Below are 21,714 nucleotides of genomic sequence, written 5' to 3' on the forward strand. Positions count from 1 at the left end.
ACAAAAGAGGATATCCAAGAGGCAACTAAACATATTAGAAGGGCCAGGTGCAGTGATTCACACCTGTTTTCCCAGCACTTTGGGAGGCCGAGGCAGGAAGATCACTTGAACCCTATGTCATAGGGCAACATAATGAGACCCTATCGCTACAAAGATAAAAAAATAAGTTAATTGGGCTTGGTGGCATGTGCCTATAGTCCCAGTTACCAGGGACACTAAGGCGGGAGGATCACTTGAACCCAGGAGTTCGAAGCTGTAGTGAGCTATGATCCTGCCACTGCACTCCAACCCGGGCAACAGAGACTCTGTCTTTAAAAATATGTACATATGAGAAGTTGCTTAGCTTCATTAGTAACTAAAGAAGTGCAGATTACAATCATAGTGAGTTGCCTCTACCCACCCATCAGAATCATTAATATGTTGATGAGAATATGGAACCATAGGAACTCTTACACTCTTTACTAAGAGAGTATACCCACTTTGTAAAACAGTTTGGCATAATAAATTTACTAGATTGTGCTAAGGGTGCAATATATGTTCACCAAAAAATAAGAATGTTTATAATAGCGTAATTCATAATAGCAAAAATAGACCTAAATGTCTACCTACAACAGACTGGATAAGTTGTGGTATATTTGTGTCATAATTTGATTTCTGTTCAATGAAAATTAAGGAACTACAGCTACTAATAACAACATGGCTAAATCACATAAACATAATTTTGAATGTAAGAATCCAGACACAAAAGAATGCATACACATTATGTAATTCATTTATATGAAGATTAAAAAGCAGACAAAACAAAACTTTATGGATGTCTGCTTTGTAGCAAAACTAAAGAAAACCATACAATTCAAGGCAATGGCCTGTTTGGTGGGGGAAGGATAGAATATTGATTGGGAGGTTCTGTCAGCGTTCTGTTTCTCAACCTGGATGGTGGTTATATGGGTGTTTACTTTATTAAAATTCTTTCGGCTGTGCATTTTGATATTTTTATTGTTGTTTTGGGTTTTTTTTTTTTTTTTGCAGTTTTCTCTCTGTGTTACTGCTCACAGTAAAAAAAATTAAAAGAAAGCCAACAGAACTATTAGTAAAGAAATAGTGGATATCTTTATGTGGGCAGGAAAAAAGAGGTGATATTCTGGTCACGGTAATTTTCAGATGTTTTCCCCTGACCTATTTGGTGAAATAGAGAATGTATTCATTAGACTCATCACAAAAGTTCTTGAGGAAGAAAGGGTGCTTGACAATAAGGGGAAAAGGTTTATGAGTGAGGCGGGGACTTCAAAAGAAAATATATGGAAATTCAAAAAGAAAGGAGTATGCTACAGAAATGATCAGAGACAAATTAATTAAATCCCATGGAGGTCAGACAAAGACACTGGATGTGTTCTGAGAAAATAACATGTACTAAATCCTAGTAGGCAATTGGTGCCTAAGTAAAAATATGCTGGTAAACTCTCTGGGACTGAGAGTGGAATGCTGGCTGAGAAACTTGGCAAAGCTTTGGAAGAACAGAAACATGATTTGAACCATGATCTTCAAAGCAGCTGAATGTCTTCCAAGAGATACGCAAGACAGTACCATGTGTGGTGTTTGTTAAGAAAATATTACAGCCTCTGTTTATTTTATTTACTATGAGTGCATTTATTTTATAGCCTCTGATACTTTTATATGTGCCTTTTAATGCACAAACTATATTTATATAGAAGAACATATGTTTAATTATTAATTCATTCAACAAATATTAAAGGACTACTCTGGGCTAGATATGGTTCTAGATACCAAAGGTACAGTGGAGAACAAGATAGACAAATATTTGCTCTCATGGAGCTTACATTCTAGTTGACATTCTAGTCAAATAAATACATTGTATAAGGATAGGTAGTAACATGTGCTGTAAAAAATAAAATAAGACAGAGAATGATGGGGAAGGGGCTAATTTATATCAGCAGAATGGGGAAAGCCTCTCTGAGGAGGTCATAGCAGAGCAGAAACGAAACGAATAGCTGAGGGAGCCAGCCAGGGGAATACCTGAGAGAGCTTCATGTAAGACCGAGACAGTGTGCAGTGAATGGAGGTCAAAAAGGTGGAAATGACAGGTTGGGGGCCAGCCAGGGCTTTGCAACCAGTGGTATAACAAGGCCAGAGGAATGGGCTGATGGGAGCAGTCCAGGTAACAAGAAAGTATAGATAACAAGCTGCAGAGAATTTAAAAATAAAACCAACTAAAAGTTGGTCTGTTTCTTCTTATTATCATGTGCCTGTAATTCTAAACAACATCAGTGATACTCATCCCCAAAGGGATGGCTCCTCCATACAGTAGAATTTCAGTTAATTAATGGAAAAGAAAAGTGGAAGTAGTAAAATTATCATTAGGCACACACTGCTGTAATCATGGTTGCAGATAAGATCCAGCAATGGCTGCTAAAATTAGTGGGAAAACCTTTGAGGAGAAACAGGATTCCCATAATCTCAAAACATCTCCCCCAAGATGTTTTGTAATTGCAAAGGGAAATATGGTAACTTTAAGGGAAGAAATCCAGCAGAAACCTTAACCAAGTGATCAAGGTCAGTGTTATCCATAATAAGATATATTGACATCATAAACTCCCTGGTATACACTAAAGACATGGTATCTTTTCTGGGTTACTTTTGCCAAAAATGCAAAAATGAGATGCCTGAGGAACATTCAAGAAAATAATTGATGAGTAGTCTTCAAAAGCATCAAAGTCATGAAAGAGAAGGGCAGATTGAGGAACTATCTATCACATACTGGAGGAGACTAAAGAGAAATAATAACTAAATGCAATGTGGGATCCTGGATGGGATCCTGAAACAAAAAGAGCATTTGTGAGAAACAGGGTGAAATTTGAATAAGGACCATAGTTTATTTACTAATATTGTACTATTGTTATTTTCCTGGTTCAGATAATTGTACTAATGGCTATATAGGATGTTAACATTAGGAGAACCTTGGTGAGGGGAGTGATAATTCTCTGTAATATTTATGCTTTTCTATAAATGTAAACCTCATTCCCAATAAAGACAATAATTTTTTTTAAGTTTTATAGTACTCTTTCCTGCCATAATAAACCATTACCATTGTCCCCCCCAACCCCCCGGTATGCCCCTGCTTAGAAGTTTGTATTTTATTCTAAGTGTGCTAGAAATTCTTTGAAGGTTTGAGAGCAGAGGAGTGATATGATTTGATTTTAACTATATTGTAGTTGTTTAACATTTATATTTTTATTACATGGGTGTACAATCCAAATGATTTGGAGACTATTAGATGAAGGAATGATATGAGAAAATTATTTTACTAAGAGAAAAATCTAATGACTTTTTTAATAGATGAGGAATTATTACACAAACAATCCCATGGTCTTAATGAGAAGATGTGCTACAGTTACAATATGAGCGGGTTTTAGTCAGGAATAAACAAATCTGTATTAAGTTTTGTTGGAACTGGAATTTCTTCCTTAGGGGTTGTGTGATCACTCTGCAATTTGATTTAGAAAAAGTCTCATCTGACAAAGGGCTAATATCCAGCATCTACAATGAACTCAAACAGATTCACAAGAAAAAAATAAACAACCCCATCAAAAAGTGGGCAAAGGACATGAACAGACACTTCTCAAAAGAAGACATTTATGCAGCCAAAAAACACATGAAAAAATGCTCATCATCACTGGCCATCAGAGAAATGCAAATCAAAACCACAATGACATACCATCTCACACCAGTTAGAATGGCAATCATTAAAAAGTCAGGAAACAACAGGTGCTGGAGAGGATGTGGAGAAATAGGAACACTTTTACACTGTTGGTGGGACTGTAAACTAGTTCAACCATTGTGGAAGTCAGTGTGGCGATTCCTCAGGGATCTAGAACTAGAAATACCATTTGACCCAGCCATCCCATTACTGGGTATATACCCAAAGGACTATAAATCATGCTGCTATAAAGACACATACACACGTATGTTTATTGCGGCATTATTCACAATAGCAAAGACTTGGAACCAACCCAAATGTCCAACAATGATAGACTGGATTAAGAAAATGTGGCACATATACACCATGGAATACTATGCAGTCATAAAATTGATGAGTTCGTGTCCTTTGTAGGGACATGGATGAAATTGGAAATCATCATTCTCAGTAAACTATCGCAAGAACAAAAAACCAAACACCGCATATTCTCACTCATAGGTGGGAATTGAACAATGAGATCACATGGACACAGGAAGCGGAATATCACACTCTGGGGACTGTGGTGGGGTGGGGGGAGGGGGGAGGGATAGCATTGGGAGATATACCTAATGCTAGATGACGAGTTAGTGGGTGCAGCGCACCAGCATGGCACATGTATACATATGTAACTAACCTGCACAATGTGCACATGTACCCTAAAACTTAAACTATAATAAAAAAAAAAAAAGAAAAAGTCTTGTCTACAAGGTAGTTTCTCAGAATCACTTTCAATTCTTTGATTTTATATTACTCTTATCCCTTCTTTTTGAATTTTATTTTTTACATTATGTATATAAATTGATTTGCTTAAAAAACGAAACCTTGCATAATCATCTTAGTGTTCATGAAGTTGAACATAATGTCAGCCAACAGGTCTCAACTAGCAGCTTGTGGTCAGAATGTAGCCCACATATATGTTCTAGTATACTGTGTTTGTTTGGGCTTCATGGTGCTTTAAAAGAGTTGGAATCAGTACTTTAAAATCAGAGGTTTAAAATAATAATCCACATTTTTATCTTTTGAAAAACTGAAAGATCTAGCAACATTGGGCCTACATTCTCACAAGGCAACAATTGAGTTGAGTTGGTGCGGCCTCCCTTGGGAAGCTTCCCTTAGATGAGGCATGTTCTTCCCAGAGACACCAGAGTTTCCCCATAGATGGTTTGTTTATATTGTAAAAACCCAGACTGCTTCATTTATATCCTATACCTGGCCCCTATAGGCATTTAAGTTTGCACATCTGCATAGACCATGAACCTTCATAATATCATCTTTTCTTCACCTTTGTAGGAATCCCCCATCCCAGAAGACAAAGACCGCAGATTTGTCTTCTCTTACTTTCTAGCTACCGACATGATCAGTATCTTTGAGCCTCCTGTTCGCAATTCTGGTATCATTGGGGGCAAGTACCTTGGCAGGACTAAAGTTGTTAAACCATACTCTACAGTGGACAACCCTGTCTACTATGGCCCCAGTGACTTCTTCATTGGTGCTGTGATTGAAGGTAGGTCTAAACACAGTCCAGAATTTCCTACTGGCTGCCTGAATGAGTTCTTAATTGGAATTTAATTCATTTAACCCTGTAAGAGGCAATTAGATTGTATTGCAACTGAGATAAAGATACTATCCTTGTATATATGGTATAATGTGTTAAACGCCTTCCTAATCAATTAAACTCTTAAGTTGATTGCATTTGTTGGCTACAGATGTCGACAATAAGTTTTGTAAATACTGAGCAAATGACTGCATATTAGTATGTCGTTTAAAGAAAGCTCATTAGTTTCTGTCATAAATACATACCTATGAATTTATCATTGGAGGGTTAATACTATTTTACTCCTGATTGCATGAGAGAACATCACCAAGCTAAGTGTGTTGCTACCTTCTCTCCAGTGTTTGGTCACCGGTTCATCATCCTTGATACAGACGAGTATGTTTTGAAATACATGGAGAGCAACGCTGCCCAGTATTCACCAGAAGCACTCGCGTCAATTCAGAACCATGTCCGAAAGCGAGAAGCGCCTGCTCCAGAAGCAGAAAGGTGTGTGTTTGATTGCTAGGGTTTGGCACACTCAAGATATTCAGGAAGTAATTCTTGAGAAAACAAATGAGTAATCACATTTTAGATTTTCTGATTTCTCTCACCAGGTGGGAATTATTAGATATAAACAGAAGGTTCCCTGTGTCAATGTAATAGCTAGTAACTTAGAACTTTTTCAACTTCATTTGTTTAGCAAATACAGTTGACCCTTGAACAATGTGGGAGTTAGGGGTACCAGCCTCCCTCCGCAGCTGAAAATTCATGTATAACTTTTGACACCCCAAAACTTAACTACTAATAGCCTACTCTTGACTGTAAGCCTTACTGATAACATAAACAGTTGATTAACACATATTTTCTGTCATGTGTATTGCATCCTGTATTCTTACAATACGGTAAGCTAGAGAAAATTAAGAAAATCATAAGAAAGAGAAAATTATTTACTATTCATTAAGTGGTAGTGGATCATCTTAAAGGTCTTCATCCTTATCTTCGTGTTGAGTAGGCTGAGAAGGATGGGTTGGTTTTGCTGTCTCAAGGGTGGCAAAGCAGAAGAAAATCCAGGTTTTAGTGGGCCTGTGCAATGCAAATTCTTGTTATTCAAGAGTCAGCTATAATTATTAAATGCCTATTATGTGTCAGAGACTATCACTAGGCCCTTGGACTTTTATCAGTAAACAAAATAGACAAGAAGTTGCTGCCCACATTGAGTTGACCTTCCAAGCAGCAGGAGATAGACAATAACACAAATAAATTATACAGTATATTGGGTGATGAATGCTGTAAAAATTGGAGCAAATTAAGAGTAATAAGTATTTCCGGAGAGTGGCAGTAGGTTGTGAAGGTAGGTCAGGGTAGGTGGTTGTACCTTGAGGTGACACTGAATAAACACTTGAGGGGAGTTAGCTGGGTGGATTTCTGGAGGAAGTGCTTTTCAGGAAGAGGAAATGGCGCATGCAAAGGCCCTAAATACTAGCATATTTTACTTAAAGTACTCAAGGAACATTGGGAAGAAGTAGGCCAGTGAGGGTGGCTGAAATTGAGTGAGTGAGAGGAAGAGGAGTAGGAGATGGAATTAGAAAATTAACAATGGGCTAGATTGTGTAGGACTTACTAGGTCTTTGGAAAGGTGCTGGCTTTTTTCTCTGAATGAAATGAGCCATTGGGAGCAGGGGCATCTGAATAGAGGAGTAGCAAGATTTGACATATATTTTAAAAGAACTATCCTGGCTGTTTTGTTGAAAGTAGATTAGGGGAGAGATTAGTTAAGAGACTATTGCAGTATTCCAGGCAAGAGACGATGATATCTGGGCCCAGGATGGTGGTATCAGTGGAGGTGGGGAGAAGTGGTCTGATTTGGATGTATTTTGAAGGTAGCACCAATTGGACTTCAGACAGATTTTCTAGGGGATGTGAGGGGAAAAGAATAATTAAGGATGACTCCAAGATGTTTGGCCTGAGGAACAGGAAGGAAGAAATTGTGATCACCTGAGATGGGGAAGATGCGGGATGTGGGTAGAGCAGTTGCCTTCTTTGTTGGTTGGGGTGGGGATTTCAGTTCTGGATATATCGTATATTAGGTTTAAGACAGCCAAGTAGAGAGCATATAGTCTGTTGGATATGTAAATCTGGAGTTTGAGTGAGAGGTCTGGGCTGGCGATGTAAATGTGGGAGTTGTTGGCATATAGTGATATTTTAGGCTGTGAGACTGCATGATCTCTCTCTCTCTCTCTCTCTCTCTCTCTCGACAGGATCTCGCTCTGTACCCAGGCTGGCATGCAGTGCCAATAGTGGAATAATAGCTCACTGCAGCCTCAAACTCCTGAGATCCTCCTTGAGTTCAGCTTCCCAAGTAGCTGGAACTACAGGTGTACACCACTATTCCTAGCTAATTTTTAAATTTTCAGTAGAGACAGGGGTCTCAGTTTGTTGCCCAGAACTCCTGGGCTCAAGTGATTCTGCCTCCTTGGCCTCCCAAAGTGCTAGGATTACAGGCGTGAGCCATTGCTCCTGGCCTGGGTGAAATCTCTAAAGGAGTTAATGTAGCTAAAGAAAAGAATGGCTCTAAGAACTAAGCTCTGGGGTCCACCAACGCTTACAGTTAAGGAGACTGAAAAGGAAAACGAATAAAGCAGGAAGAAAATGTGGTATCCTGGATGTCAAATGAAGGGGTAGCGTAGGACTGTAAAAAATAACATGCAAAACAATTTTAATAATCAAAGGGAAAATGTACAATTGTTCTGTGCCCTTTAAAAATTTTTGTCACTGCCAGGCGCGGTGGCTCATGCCTGTAATCCCAGCACTTTGGGAGGCCGAGGTGGGCGGATCATGAGGTCAGGAGTTCAAGACCAGCCTGACCAACATGGTGAACCCCCGTCTCTGCTAAAAATACAAAAAAATTAGCTAGGCATGGTGGTGCACACCTATAATCCCAGCTACTCAGGAGGCTGAGGCAGGAGAATCACTTGAACCCAGGAGGCGGAGGTTGCAGTGAGCCAAGATTGCGCCACTGCACTCCAGCCTGGGCGACAGAGCAAGTCTCCGTCTCAAAAAAAAAAAAAAATTTGTCACAGCATTAAAAATGTTATGGTTGTAAATGTATAAGGACATGAAAAAATAGTAAAACTAATTTTTACTTAGCACATTGTAATTTAAAACACTGATAACATTAATAATTAAAGTGTTTTATTTCTTTATAAAAACTTTATCAAAAGTGGTTTGAGCAGCACTTGCCTACTTCTCATTGTGTAACTTATGATGCAGACTGAACATCTGTTCTGTGCCTTGGTGAATTGTCATATTCCTGTTTAAGATTGGATCAACTTCCAACATTTTATAATTTTTGCTTTCAATGTTATAAAATATGTCTTAGACTTCCTTTAATAAGAATGAAATATCTCTGAGAGTTCTTTTAATGTGAAGCATTTTATAGGCATCTGGGATATCTTCATTCTTTTTATTACAAACACTTTTCTCATTTATGTTGATAGGTTTGCCTTCACCAGTTTCCACTGGCTGCACATCCAGAGTCTCTTGAAAGGCAGCTGTGTCGACATTCCTACAGTCAGCTTTCTCTTCTATAACACTATTTATATTTGACTTGAATTCACTTCTTGCATCTTTGCTGTACTTTCATCCTTATTGGCCAATTCTCTCTTTTGATTTTCCATTTTTGTAAAATAAAGTTTGTGTATCACTGAGAGACAAGGAGGCAACATAGCTACACACTTTACTGTCTGCGTGAACTATAAAACAAATATACAGTGACTAGTCACCAACAGACTTTGAAAGAAGTGATGTAATTGTCACTGATTGTGATATGCATCTGTTTAATTACATTGTGGTTAGTGGACTAAAGTCCTGACAGATAAGTTTGTACTTTATGCAATTACTCATAGTTATTAACTGTGTTAACTGAAATTTGAACCATGTTGTTGGGGGAATGGGTTATTTTACTAAATGGTGGTAATCGAAATTCATGCATCTTGTAACTGTGCAAACTGAGAAATGCCTTCATATCAAGGAAGACAGACTTGATGGAGGACAGGTGAGCTTCAAAATTAGGGCTCAGCCAGAGAGAGTTATTGGCTTTTCCCAAGAAAGAATTCCAGGGAGAGCTGGTGCTGTTAAACAGCAACTGTTTTTAAGCAACAGTGTACAGCAGCAGCTGAGGTTCTGCTCCTTGTAGAGTAGGGATAACCCATAGACATTGTGCCCAGAATTGTAGCTCAAAGGCAGTTCTGCACTCATATTATGCAGAAATTTCCAGGAAAAGGGTGGTAACTTCCAGGTGTTCGCGTCGTTGCTGTGGAAAGGGGTGGTTACTTCCGGATGTTGTCATGGCAATGGTAAACTGATATGGCGCACTGGTGGGCATGTCTTATGGAAAGCTGCCTCTGCCCCAGACCTATTTTAGCTAGTCCTCAATTTGGCCCTGTGTCTGAGCCGAGCCTCCAGAGTCGAGCCCCACTTCCTACCTCAGAATGATTCATTATGTCAGATGGGGATTTAGCAATATTAAGGGAATTGGGGACCTTGGAGACCTTAATGAGGAGTTTCAGTGGAATGGGAAGACGGGGAGAACCTGATGGCAGTAGATTTAAGAGAGAATGGGAGAGAGGAATTCTGGATCAGAGTGGAGACTACTCTTTTGGGGAGGTTTGGTGCAAGGGACAACAGAAAAATGGGGCAGCAGCTGGCAGAGAAAGTGAAGTCAGGAGAAGTTTTTGTTTTATTTTGTTTTTGCTTTTGTTTTTACATAGAATAAATAGCATGTTTGTATGCTAATGGGAATGATTCCATAGAGAGGAAAACATTGATAAGTGTGTGAGAGAGCGGGGACAATTTCTGGAGTTTGTGAGAGGATGGGGTTTAGTATGAGTGGAGGAATTGGCTTCAGATAGAAGCACCAACTATTCACCTAGGGCAGTATTTCTCAAACTTTTGGGTCTTGAGACACCTTTATACCCTTAAAAATTATTGAGGGCCCCAAAGAGTTTTTATGTGTTTATATCTATTGCTATTTAGCATATTATAAATTGTATCTGAAAAATTTTCAAATATTAATTTATTTTGAAAACAATAAACCCATTTCATGTCAACACAAATAACATAATTTTGTGAAAAATCAATTTTTACAAACAAAAAAAATTTAGTGAGAAGAGTGATATTGCTTTACATTTTTGCAAACCTCTTAATGTCTGACTTACTTAGTAATAGAAGATGACTGGATTTTCATGTGCTTTTGTATTCTGCCTGCGGTGATAGCCTGTGTTGTGTGACCTTTGGAAAACTCCATTGTGCACTTGTGGGAAAACAAGAGTAAAAAGACAAATAATGACTAAGTATTATCACAAGAATAATTTTGACTTCACAGACCCCTGAAGGGTCTTGGGAACCTCCAAGAGTCCTGGGATTACTCTTTAAAACCTTGATCTAGGGCAACAGGCAAAAGGCAGCATATGTGGGTTCAGATTCTTGTAGGTGGGTAGATATTGGGAGGCCCTTGTGATTGTTTCGTGATAGTAGTGCAGTAGAAAGAGTGAGGATAGAGGGAGATGTTGGAGGTTTCAAGAGAGAGGAGAAGTTATGAAATGCTCTATTTTATTGAATATATAAATATCAATAAAATGAATATGAAATAAAATCTAAAACAGCATATTTTAGCTACTACCAAGAAAGAAAAAATTGCCAAATATAATCCATATCATTAATTGAAAATGCATGTTAATTCCAGAGATGTTAAAATGTAAAAAAAAAAAATCGTCTCATTTCATGGACACATCTTTAAAAAAAAATGCCTCAGGACTTAAACAAATATGATAGCTCTCCAGGAAAGTGGGAGGTTGAACGGACTAGAGAAGCATAGTTTGGTGGTTGGACAGCATTAAAGGCCCACTTCATATTCATAGTCATATATTTAATTCAAGTACTTCCCGAAAGTTTTTTTCTGTAATTGTCACTTGTTTATGCAAATACCAACAGACACTGGAAAGCTTCTTGCTTCAGCATACCACTAATTAAATCATCTTTAAAATTTTTTTAAATTTAGTAATTTAAGTTTTTTAAAATGTAGTAATGAGGAAAAGATACCACTGTGACTCTTAGAATATGATATCAATAAAAATAAGGAGAAATTCAAATTTTAGGTTGCCATATGGATATGGTTTGTTTGGCCCCAGCAAGCTATGGTTTTAGATATGGTTTGTTTGGCCCCATGAAGCCTTATGTTGAAATCTGATCCCCAGTGTTGGAGATGGGCCTCATGGAAGGTGTCTGGATCCTGAGGGCAGATCCATCATAAATGGCTTGGTGCCATTCTCATAGGAATGAGTTCTCACTTGTAGTTCCCATGAGAACTGTTGTTGAAAAGAGCCTGGCACCACCTACTCTCTCTCTCTTGCCTCTTCTCTTGTCATGTGATCTCTGCACATGTCTGCTCCCCTTCCCCTTCCACCATGAAGGGAAGCAGCCTGACATTCTCACTAGAAGCAAATGTTGGTACCATGTTCCTTATACAGTCTGCAGAACTCTGAGCCAAATAAGCCTGTTTTTTTTTTTTAAATAAATTACCAGCCTCAGTTATCTCATAGCAACACAAATGGACTACGACATGGGGTAAGAGATCCATTGCCATCCTCATTTTGATCCTCACCCCCGCCCTTCTTCTCTTGTGATGGGTCAGAGAGATGAGTTAGGAAAAACACATGGAGACGATACAAATCCACTGTCGCATCTTCTGTGCCTCTTAGCTATTCTGCATTTAGCTCCCGACTCACCCATCTGATAAAGAATCCCACTCTAAGGAAATGCAGTTACAAATATATTTTGCCACTCATTGCAGAGTCAGGAAAGGGGATCATGAGTACTTGTCAGACCAGTACTTTTTATGTCAATTGTCAGTTCTAAGATAATGAAATTTGGAGTTGGCCATTTGCTTTCTCTGAGCCAGAAAATTAGAATAATGCATAGGTAACTGAGTATTAACTTCATCTTCAAGTTCTTAAATTCTCTTTGGGTTTGGGGTCCTCCACTGCAGTATTTTGAACTAAGACTTAAGGCCAGCAAATGCACACACTTATTAACCTACCTTCCACAGGAAATCCACATGTGTGAATAGCATAGATACATACACACATTTGTTCATATGTATTATTCTTGTTCCATTAACATGCCTATTTATGCACTTCAGCTTCAAGAGGACCCTACTCACTTACTCAATTATCTTTTTAATCCTTTTCTTTTTCACTTCTAGCTACTTTTCCCATGAGAATTTTCCAAATATTCTCATTTTCTTTTCCATTTTCTTTAAGGAGATAGAAGTAATTGGTTTCAAATATGAGATCAAATGATCCAATGTGGGCTTCATCAGTTTTCTCACCCTTCATCTTAGAATGTTTCTCTACTATCACTCTTCTTCTCTTTACCTTCTTTTGTCAGAGATAAGTAACTCCTCCTATTTCTTCAAATCTAATTCTTCTATTTTGTGTCTGTAACCACTTTCCTCCTGACTGCTCCAGAATCTTTTTGACTTTTTTTAATGACTGCTTCATAAATTGCTTTCTTGAAGGTCATTGATTGTTTCCAAGTATAATGGACTCTTCTCATTTAGTCATTAATTCAACAGATATTTGAGCTTATACCATATACCAAACTTTATATTAAATGCTTAGGCAATTATATGAGAGAATAGGGAGCTCATAATCTAGAGCAAGGGTTGGCAATTTTTTTTTTTTTAAGTGAAGGGACAGGTAGTAAATAGTTTAGGCTTTGTGGGTCATACCTTCTTTGGCATGACTACTCAACTCTACCCTTACAGCGTGAAAGCAGCCGTAGACAATACATAAATGAATAGGAGTGGCTATATTTCAATAAAATTTTATGTATAAAAAATAGGCAGCAGGTTGGCTTTGGCCTGGGTGTCATAGTTTGCTGACCCCTTGGTATAGTCTTTAGTTTTTCTGATCTACATATAATATTGATTACTCTTTATTACCCCTCTTTTGTAATCCTCTCTTGAGTTCTGGAAATTCAGAGTTTCTGGTAGTCCTACCTCTCTTAAAGCCTATTGTGTGTGTCTTTCCTACTTCCGTCTACTAGGTTGGCATTTCTCAAGGTCCTGTTTTTGGTCCTTTTGCTTGCCTTCTCTAAACTTTCTAGACATTGCAGTATCTGAATTGCTCTCCATTCTGCTGAATCTATTTTCAACATGTCTTTGTCCATCTGAGCCACCAGCATCTCCCACTTTGTACAACTAAAAATGAAGCCATTGTCATTTTCATCTTTCTAGCACACCTGCTCTTCCTTATTCCTTCTTTTTGCTTATCTGTCTCATTTTCTAAGTGGAGGACTTTGCCAGGATGCTCATAGCAAAATATTCTAAGAGCACACAGAAAACTGTGACATCCCTCTTACCTCTGGAAGATTAGCCACTCTATAAAACACGTTCACTTTTATGGAAGTTACGGAAGGTCATTGGAGGGCTTGGCACAGAGTTCAACTAGCATGTTAGGACCTCCGGCCACCTCTCAGTTGGCAGTCCCTGTTGGACATAACCAGCTGGCCCCTCTGTTTTCTTGTTGAGCCATGTGAGCAAACCTTGCCCTGTAACTTGCAGCTCTTTTCCAGAGTGTGCCCTGACTTGGGCTTTGGCAATAAAGTAGGGGCTGTAACTTTAACTAGCTCTTCCTTAAACAGTACCACCTATTGCCATCTATCTGTGAATTTACTCCATCTTGCTCAAAGGCAGCAGATGCCATGGGTATTTTTCCTGCTGTATAAAGGGGAATGGGAATCTGGCTTCTTTGGGAAAGGGAGAGTTATTGTCTCTTTCCCCAAATGATTGGATGATCACATTTTAACTTTATATGTTTCATGGCTCTAGTTCTTCGAAACACATGCGAGATTGAGGTTTGACTGCTTTCTGCCACTAAAATAGCTCCCTGGTGGTCATTCATAATTTAGTATATATGATTTGAATTACATTCATCAGATAAACATATTCTGCTTCTATAATTAATAATGCCAGAGAGCATTTAGATATTGGGGATTATTACAACAATTTTTATTGTTCTTGGCTTACTACAAAAGTAACACATGACCAGAATTTGAAAATTTAGGGAATAAAAATCTAGGTAATAGAAATGGAAATAAACAAAAATTTTTGAAAATCTTATAACTCAGAGATAACTGCTTCTAATATTTTGTTTTTAAAGATGCATATAAAGTGGAAAATTCTGTAATACTATTTTGCTTTTTTCACTTGATAGTCTATCACGAACCCTTGTGAAATGAAATATTTGAAGACACAGATATGAAGGGACCAAGGAAAAGCTTTGTTCCTACCCCATCTTTCATGTACCCACTTCTTACCCTCCACTCCCCATAGGTAACTACCTCTTTCATTTATTTTTTTGAATATCTTTTCAGAGTTTCTTTAAATAATATAAGCAACTTTAAGTATATACTCTTATTCCCCCACAACTTTTATAACACAAGGTAACACTCTATACATACTTTTATGTCTTGAGTTTCTCACTAAAAACATCTTTATACTCTTTCTGCAGCATTGTCAATGGCTGCAGTATTATTCTGTTGCTTTATTGTAGTGTAAATTATTTAATTCCCTATTTTTGGACATTTAGACTATCTCAAAACAATCTTATAGATGTATCTTTGCATACAACCCATGATTATTTCCTTAGGATAAATTATTTGAGATTATTTGCTGGACTTTTGCTTCATGTTTCCAAATTTTTCCTGAAAGGTTATTCCACTTTATACCTTCCCCAGCAAGACTTGCCAGCAGGTAAAAGAGGGAAATAAGTTAAACAGAGGCTATTTGCAACAGTGAACTTTAAAAATATTATACGCAAGAAAAGTAAATACAGAAAAGCAATGGTAGATTGATAGTTTTCAAGTTACGGAAGGAGAGGAATTCAGTGAGAGGTGACTGGGCATAATTGAGAGAATATGTTGGAACTGGAGTGGGATGTGAGTGCTAGTCTTGCCGCTGACATGGGATCTGGGATCAGTCACTCGGGTCTTCAAATGTGTTTTCTCATCACTGAAAGAGGGAAGAATGCTTACTGAGTTTATGTGGCCCATTTTGTTCTAAAAGGATTTATGAAGATGAAATATGAGGGAATCTTTCAGCTCTAAAATTTTTAATTTTATAACTGTACCTTCATGTTCAGAGGAAATAAAAATTGAGCCTCTACTTATTGTGGTTGTTTTTTGAAGGGTTAGACCTCTCTCTTCCCAACACCCTGTGTTACTATTCTCTCTTAATTTCAGTAAATGCTAAGCCCAAACTTCTCACTCTACCTCACAGAGCAATCTCTTAGCTTCCATAGATAACCTTTCACAAAATTCAGTGTGAATTGGAGAGGGAATAATATTAAAACTATAAAAGGTTGATTCTTGGCTACAGATCTATAGCTATATATTTATATCTATATCTATCATCTCTCTTTATATATATCACTCAGGCATTTAGTTGTAGATGAGGAAACATTAATCTGCAACAGTAGTAAGAGACAATGATGTGATTCCCACAGATACCAAATTTGGCATGGTGGTGGTATTAGATTTGCCTCCTTGTGGTGCAGTGATTAACAGATGGCAGGAAAGGAGGCTGAGCAAGAAGGGAGGAAATTCAAAAACTGCCCCCAGTCGGGCCTTCCTGATGTGGAGGTCAGCTATCGGCCTGTGGGCAAGTGTTCAGTTATTGGTCAGCTCAGTCTCAAAGCTGTGATTAGAAGCTTCCCTGATTTCATCAAGTAAGAACCTTGGTCACCGAGATGAGACTGATCAAGAATAAATACCATGTGCAGTCATTTCCTTCCTTTCTCTACAGCAAGCAAACTGAAAAGGATCCAGGCGTGCAGGAATTGGAAGCATTAATAGACACAATTCAGAAGCAACTGAAAGATCACTCATGCAAAGACAACATTCGTGAGGCATTTCAAATTTATGACAAGGAAGCTTCAGGATATGTGGACAGAGACATGTTCTTTAAAATCTGTGAATCGCTTAATGTCCCAGTGGATGACTCCTTGGTTAAGGAGGTCAGTATGAATTACTCTTCTGAGTTGATTGCAGAGGCTAGGCACTGATCATTCTTTCCTAAAGGCAATTGTGTGTGTATTTCACTACAACTGGGCCAGATTTAGGATGTTCAGATCAGATCTACTATTCTGTCCTGATTAGGTATTAACCGTTGATTCTAGCATTGGTATTCTTTTCTAATTGCTGTTGCAGGGCATCTCTTTAAGTGGGCCTGGGGCTGGACAACACAGAGTGGTTAGTAGACCAACATGTCAGGACTGAAGAAGGGCAACAGAGACGATCCAGGAGGGGTGGCTACCAAGGGGAGACTCAAAGATAAGTTGATAGAGCAGACTGGTTGGCAGCCTTTGATACCCTTCACAGCTGATACCTACACTGGCCCATCAGTAGGGTTAGCATGGAAGAAGGCGTGACCATTGCAGGAGGGCTGTGGCATCTGTCAGTAGTGGTAGCATGGCCAGCAGCTGATGGAGGAAGGGCATGGAAGTTTTCTTCCTTGAATTTTCATAAGTGAGTTGAAGGGGGACTTTCATGCCTTTTCTTCATTATAAACCCTTTAGCCAGGGTTCCCTTGGAAGTCAGAACAAAGTCCCCCTGAGAAATGCCAAGGACTGTGGCTTATGATCATTGAGACATTCTTACTGATTAAAAATATTGAGTTTCTGAGGCCTTTTTAAAGATCTTTTAGCCAAAACAGGTGTTCAGAATTTAAGAGTCATTTAGGAAAGGGTTTGGTTTAGGGCTAGTGACTAGGTTGGAGATGAGGATTTTTCATAGACAGAAACATTAGCAGGGAGTGAGTAGGAGGGCAGATAGAAGAGTATTTGTTCATGTGGACCAAACACACATTTAGCTCCCCAAATTTTAGGTTGACAGCATGCCCAACTTTTGATTTTCAAATTCTTCATACTGTCTGATGTGGGAACTGACATGGGAGAGAGGGATGGCAGTCATTGGCAAGTGGAGCAGGGAAGTGGGGGTGGGACAGATTTGCACATCTTATAAAAATAACCACAGAAAATCAGTCTGTTACCAGTCACAGTCGAGTTTTAAGGGACACAGGTTGAGCAGTGGCATAACCAGACCCTTCCATTAGGCTGTGGTAGCAAGAGCCTGCTATTTAAAAAGTCTTACTCCTCATGAGCTGAGTGGACAGTCTTTTATTTGAATATAAAAACAACTAAAAGTGCTTTTATAAATATGGATGTTAGTTCTGAAATCTTGGGAAATGTGGCAGACTGCCACGGTTACTTGAGACATCTCTACGACAATTACTACTGTTACTACTTGAGACCGTCATTACGAGAGTTAATGAAGGAAGATGAAAGCAGAAATGAAAACTTAAAACAAAAGTAACTATTTTAAAGGAAGGGAAAGAAGAGAGCTCCCTGCTTCTAGTGAGCAAAGGCAACCGCCCGAGCTGCTACAGCCCTTCATATTTATTGGGTGGAAAGAGCAGGGATTAATTGATCACAGGTTCACATTATTGCTAACAGGCTTCAGATGTGTCTAATCACAAGAAACACTTGTGCCTGGGTCGTGACTGCCTTCAGCGTTCCTTCTGAGCAGCTGACGCAGTTTGTCAGTTTGCCAACATCCTGCTTTCATGAGAAACAGTTTACTGTTTACTCATAGAGCCTCCAGTGGTGTACTGAGTTGATCATGACGCTCATTCTTTCGGCCTTCAACAGGGAAGGTCATTTACTCCATCCAGCTTTGGTTTCATTAAGTGTAAGATGGGGATAATGTCTGTCCTACCTGCCAGGTTCACAGGATCATTTCAGAATCAACTTGAGGATACAAAAATTCTGAACTGATTTACAAAGGCTCGGGATCATTATGCATAAGCGCACTCTGCAGTTGAGCTGACGGAAGCCCTGCAGATCTGTCTCACCTATTCTCTTTGCTCTCTCTGCAGTTAATCAGGATGTGCTCTCATGGAGAAGGCAAGATTAACTACTATAACTTTGTTCGTGCTTTCTCAAACTGACCTGCTGATGAGAAAATGCAAGACAATTTTTGATATTGGAACTATGCTTTGAAATACACCTTACACTCTTCATAGAGGCATTTACAGAGTTCCTGAAGTTTTATTTCTGTTTTGGTTCTTATTTCACTCCTACTGAAGTCGAAACTAAATTGGATCTAATAGGATCTAAGATTGGTGCCTTATTTAGGGTGATAGGGGTATAGCAATGTCTAATTTTGTGTGTCAGATTGACTTGGCCACAGGGGGCCCAAATATTTCCTTTCTTTCTTTTTAAAAAAATATTTTAAATTTTCTTAGAGATGGGATCTCACTGTCATACAGGCTGGAGTGTGGTGGCACTATCCTAGTTCTATGAAGCCTCAGACTCCTGGGCTCAAGTGATCCTCCCACTTCAACCTCCCCAGTAGCTGGGACAACAGGCTCAAGCCACCATGCCCAGCTAATTTTTAAAATTATTTTGTAGAGACAAGGTCTCGCTATGTTGCCTGAACTTGTCTCAAACTCATGAGCTCCAGAAATTCTCCCACCTCAGCCTCCAAAAGTGCTGGGATTATAGGCATGAGCCACTGTGCCCAGCCTCAGATATTTCATTATTCTGGGGGTTTCTCTGAAGGTATTTTTGGATGAGATAAACATTTGAATCAGAAGACTAAGTAAAACAGATAGTCCTCCCTAATGTGGGTGGGCCTCCTCCAATCATTTGAAGACATGAGTAGAATAAAAAGGCTGATCTTTCCCCAGCTAAGAGAATTCCTCCTGCCTGACTGGCTTCAAATTGGAACATCAGCCTTTTCTTGCCTTCAGACACAAATGGAAACATCAGCTGTTGGTCTGGAGCCTGCTGACCTTCAGACTGGACCTAAACCATCAGCTCTCCTAAGTCTTAGGCCTTTGGATTCAGACTGGAATTATACCTTTAGCTCTCCTGGGTCTCCAGCTTGCCAATTTACCCTGCAGATCTTGGGACTTGTAAGCCTTCATAATTGTGTGAGCAATTTCTTATAACTCTCTCTTTCTCTCTCTCTACATACATATATATATATATTTTATATGTACACATTCATACACACACACGCTTATATGTATATATATAGTATGTATATGTGTATATATATTATGTATATACATATATGTGCACACATCTCTACTAAAAATCTCTACTAACCCCATCTCTACTAAAAATAGAAAAATTAGCCAGGTGTGGTGGCATGTGCCTGTAGTCCCAGCCACTCAGGAGGCTTAAATGGGAGAATCACTTGAACCCTGGAGGCAGAGGTTGCAGTGAGCCAAGACCACGCCACTGCACTCCATCCAGCCTGGGTGACAGAGCAAGACTCCATCTCAAAAAAAAAAGATTAGAAAAATGCTGCTTTTAGAGAGCCTGGCCTTGAGAGAGGAAGGAAAGACTAGTTGCAGTTACTATTCTCTAGTGAGCTCTGACTGGCTTTTTACAAACAGGGCTTCTCTTTGGTTGAAGTCAGCCACTAAGTTCATCTTTAAACATGCTATCTCAAATTCCCCGAAGCCACCCAAAATGTGGTATGAATGAGGATAGAGTTACACAGAATTCAGACTGCTTTGCCCTCTCAGAACTTCTAGGGAACTTCCCTTGGTGTTTCCTTCCCTAACGAGCTCAGCCACTTGTAACCAGCTTATTGAAAGGGCTGTGAATGTATTATGTTGATTCCTTTTCTGTTCCAGGTTATTATCTTGGGAATAACCCATGTTTTGTTTTGTTTTACCCTCAGTCGCTCATAACTATTTAAAACAGTATCTCACTTTCAAGTACAGATGCTCCTCTACTTATGGGGCTATGTCTCAATAAACTCACGTAAGTAAAAAATATCACAAGTTGAAAACACATTTAATAACCCTGATAAGCCCATTGTAAAGTAGGCAAATAAGTTGGACCATTGAAAGTTGGGGACTATCTGTATTTTAGAAGTTTTTTCAGCTTAAAAATTACCAAGCTTTATCCTACTTGGCCCAGCTCAGTCCTTCCCCAGGCTTAGAAGCCTGTGGTAAAGAGTGTGTGTATACGGGGGTGATGATAGTGGTTTCTTCTTACTCCCTTCTTTCTGTCTTCTGCTCCCTTTGTTCCTATTCAGCCATGCTGCTGTTTCTAGCCCATGTAGGCTCTGGGAAAGGTTAAGGGGGTAGAAACCAGAGAAAAAGGGCAAAGTCTTATTTCTGTGGCTAGTAATGTCGTAATGTGGGGCCAGGTCTGAGTGACATGTGCCAAAAGGCTGACTCTTTCTCCCAGAGCACCTTTTCTCTCTTTTTGGATTCAGGGGGTACATGTGCGGGTTTGTTACATGAGTATATTGCACCCAGGTAGTGAGCATAGTGCCCAGTAAGTAGTTTTTCCACACATACCCCCTGCTTCTCTTCCCACTCTGGTAGTCCCCAGTGTCTATTGTTCCCATCATTATGTCTATGTGTATTCAATGTTTAGCTCCCACTTAGAAGTAAGAACATGCAATATTTGATTTCCTATTCCTGCATCAATTCACTTTAGGATAATGGCCTCCAGCTGCATCCATGTTGCTGCAGAATACATGATTTCATTTTTTATGGCTGCATAGTATTCCATGGTGTAGATATACTTCATTTAAAAAATCTAATCCACCATTGATTGGCACCTAGGTTGATTCCATGTCCTTTGCTCAGAGCCCCGTTTTGGTGAGTTCTTAGAACTCTTTCCAACCGGAAACTGCCCAGTGCACCACTCTCAGATGGAGGGGACCCAGTCTGTACCTGATCACCCCGGCTCTAATGGTATGGTCTCCAAGGCTCCTTCTGATCTTCCCAGGAGGCCCTTTCAGGCTGACACACCTTCCAGGGTGTGCACTCTCGCCATGTTCTCACCCAGATGGCTCTCTTGGATGTGTAATTAGGCAGCTCAATCCCTTTCCTTTAGACTGTTTCAGGGGAGAACCAGGTACCCCAAATCTTATGCTCTCCAAACTCCAGGGGACAGACACATGTCAAACCCTGAGTCTTTTAAAGTATCCCCTCACTTAGCTTGCAGACCCAAGGCACTCCAGCCCCTTTCAAGAAGCTTGCACTTTCTGATATTTCCTCCATCACTCTTGCCTCCTGTGGTAGAGGAGCTTTGGGCTACTCCTTAGCAAATCATTCATGGATCGGCAGCAAATCTGCAACATATGGAAATATTTGCCAATTTTTGTCCTCAGCTTTGGGTCTCAGCCAAAATGGAGATTTAGGAAAGTCTCATTTAGCATCCTCTAGCCTGCTTTTGGTTGTTTTGTTTTGTTTTTGTGTTTGTTTTTTAGAGACAGGGTCTTACTCTGTTGCCAGACTGGAATGCGGTGGTGTGACCATAGCTCACTGCAGCCT

General features: G+C 39.3%; 1 protein-coding gene across 5 annotated transcripts in view; it reads left to right on the top strand.

Annotated features, from left to right (window-relative positions):
* The window catches only part of EFHC1 (EF-hand domain containing 1), a 73,836-nt gene extending 55,402 nt beyond the window's left edge, over positions 1–18,434 (top strand). Inside the window, exons 8-11 of one of the 5 annotated variants that reach the window (XR_004671997.3) lie at positions 5,045–5,258; positions 5,648–5,795; positions 14,564–14,682; positions 16,153–16,288. Coding sequence is in view for 2 of the 5 variants with exons in the window: in XM_003833152.7 (XP_003833200.1) it covers positions 5,045–5,258; positions 5,648–5,795; positions 16,153–16,363; positions 18,283–18,354 (645 nt within the window). In the remaining 3 variants the exon portion in view is untranslated. Of the gene's footprint in view, positions 1–5,044; positions 5,259–5,647; positions 5,796–7,546; positions 7,664–8,785; positions 14,512–14,563; positions 14,683–16,152; positions 16,364–18,282 lie in introns of those variants that run through there. The other 4 variants (XR_008625629.2, XR_008625628.2, XM_003833152.7 and 1 more) reach the window with 4 other exon arrangements.
* Positions 18,435–21,714: the final 3,280 nt, after the last annotated feature.

Source organism: Pan paniscus, chromosome 5, assembly GCF_029289425.2.
Source record: "Pan paniscus chromosome 5, NHGRI_mPanPan1-v2.0_pri, whole genome shotgun sequence".
Taxonomy (NCBI): Eukaryota; Metazoa; Chordata; class Mammalia; order Primates; family Hominidae; genus Pan; species Pan paniscus.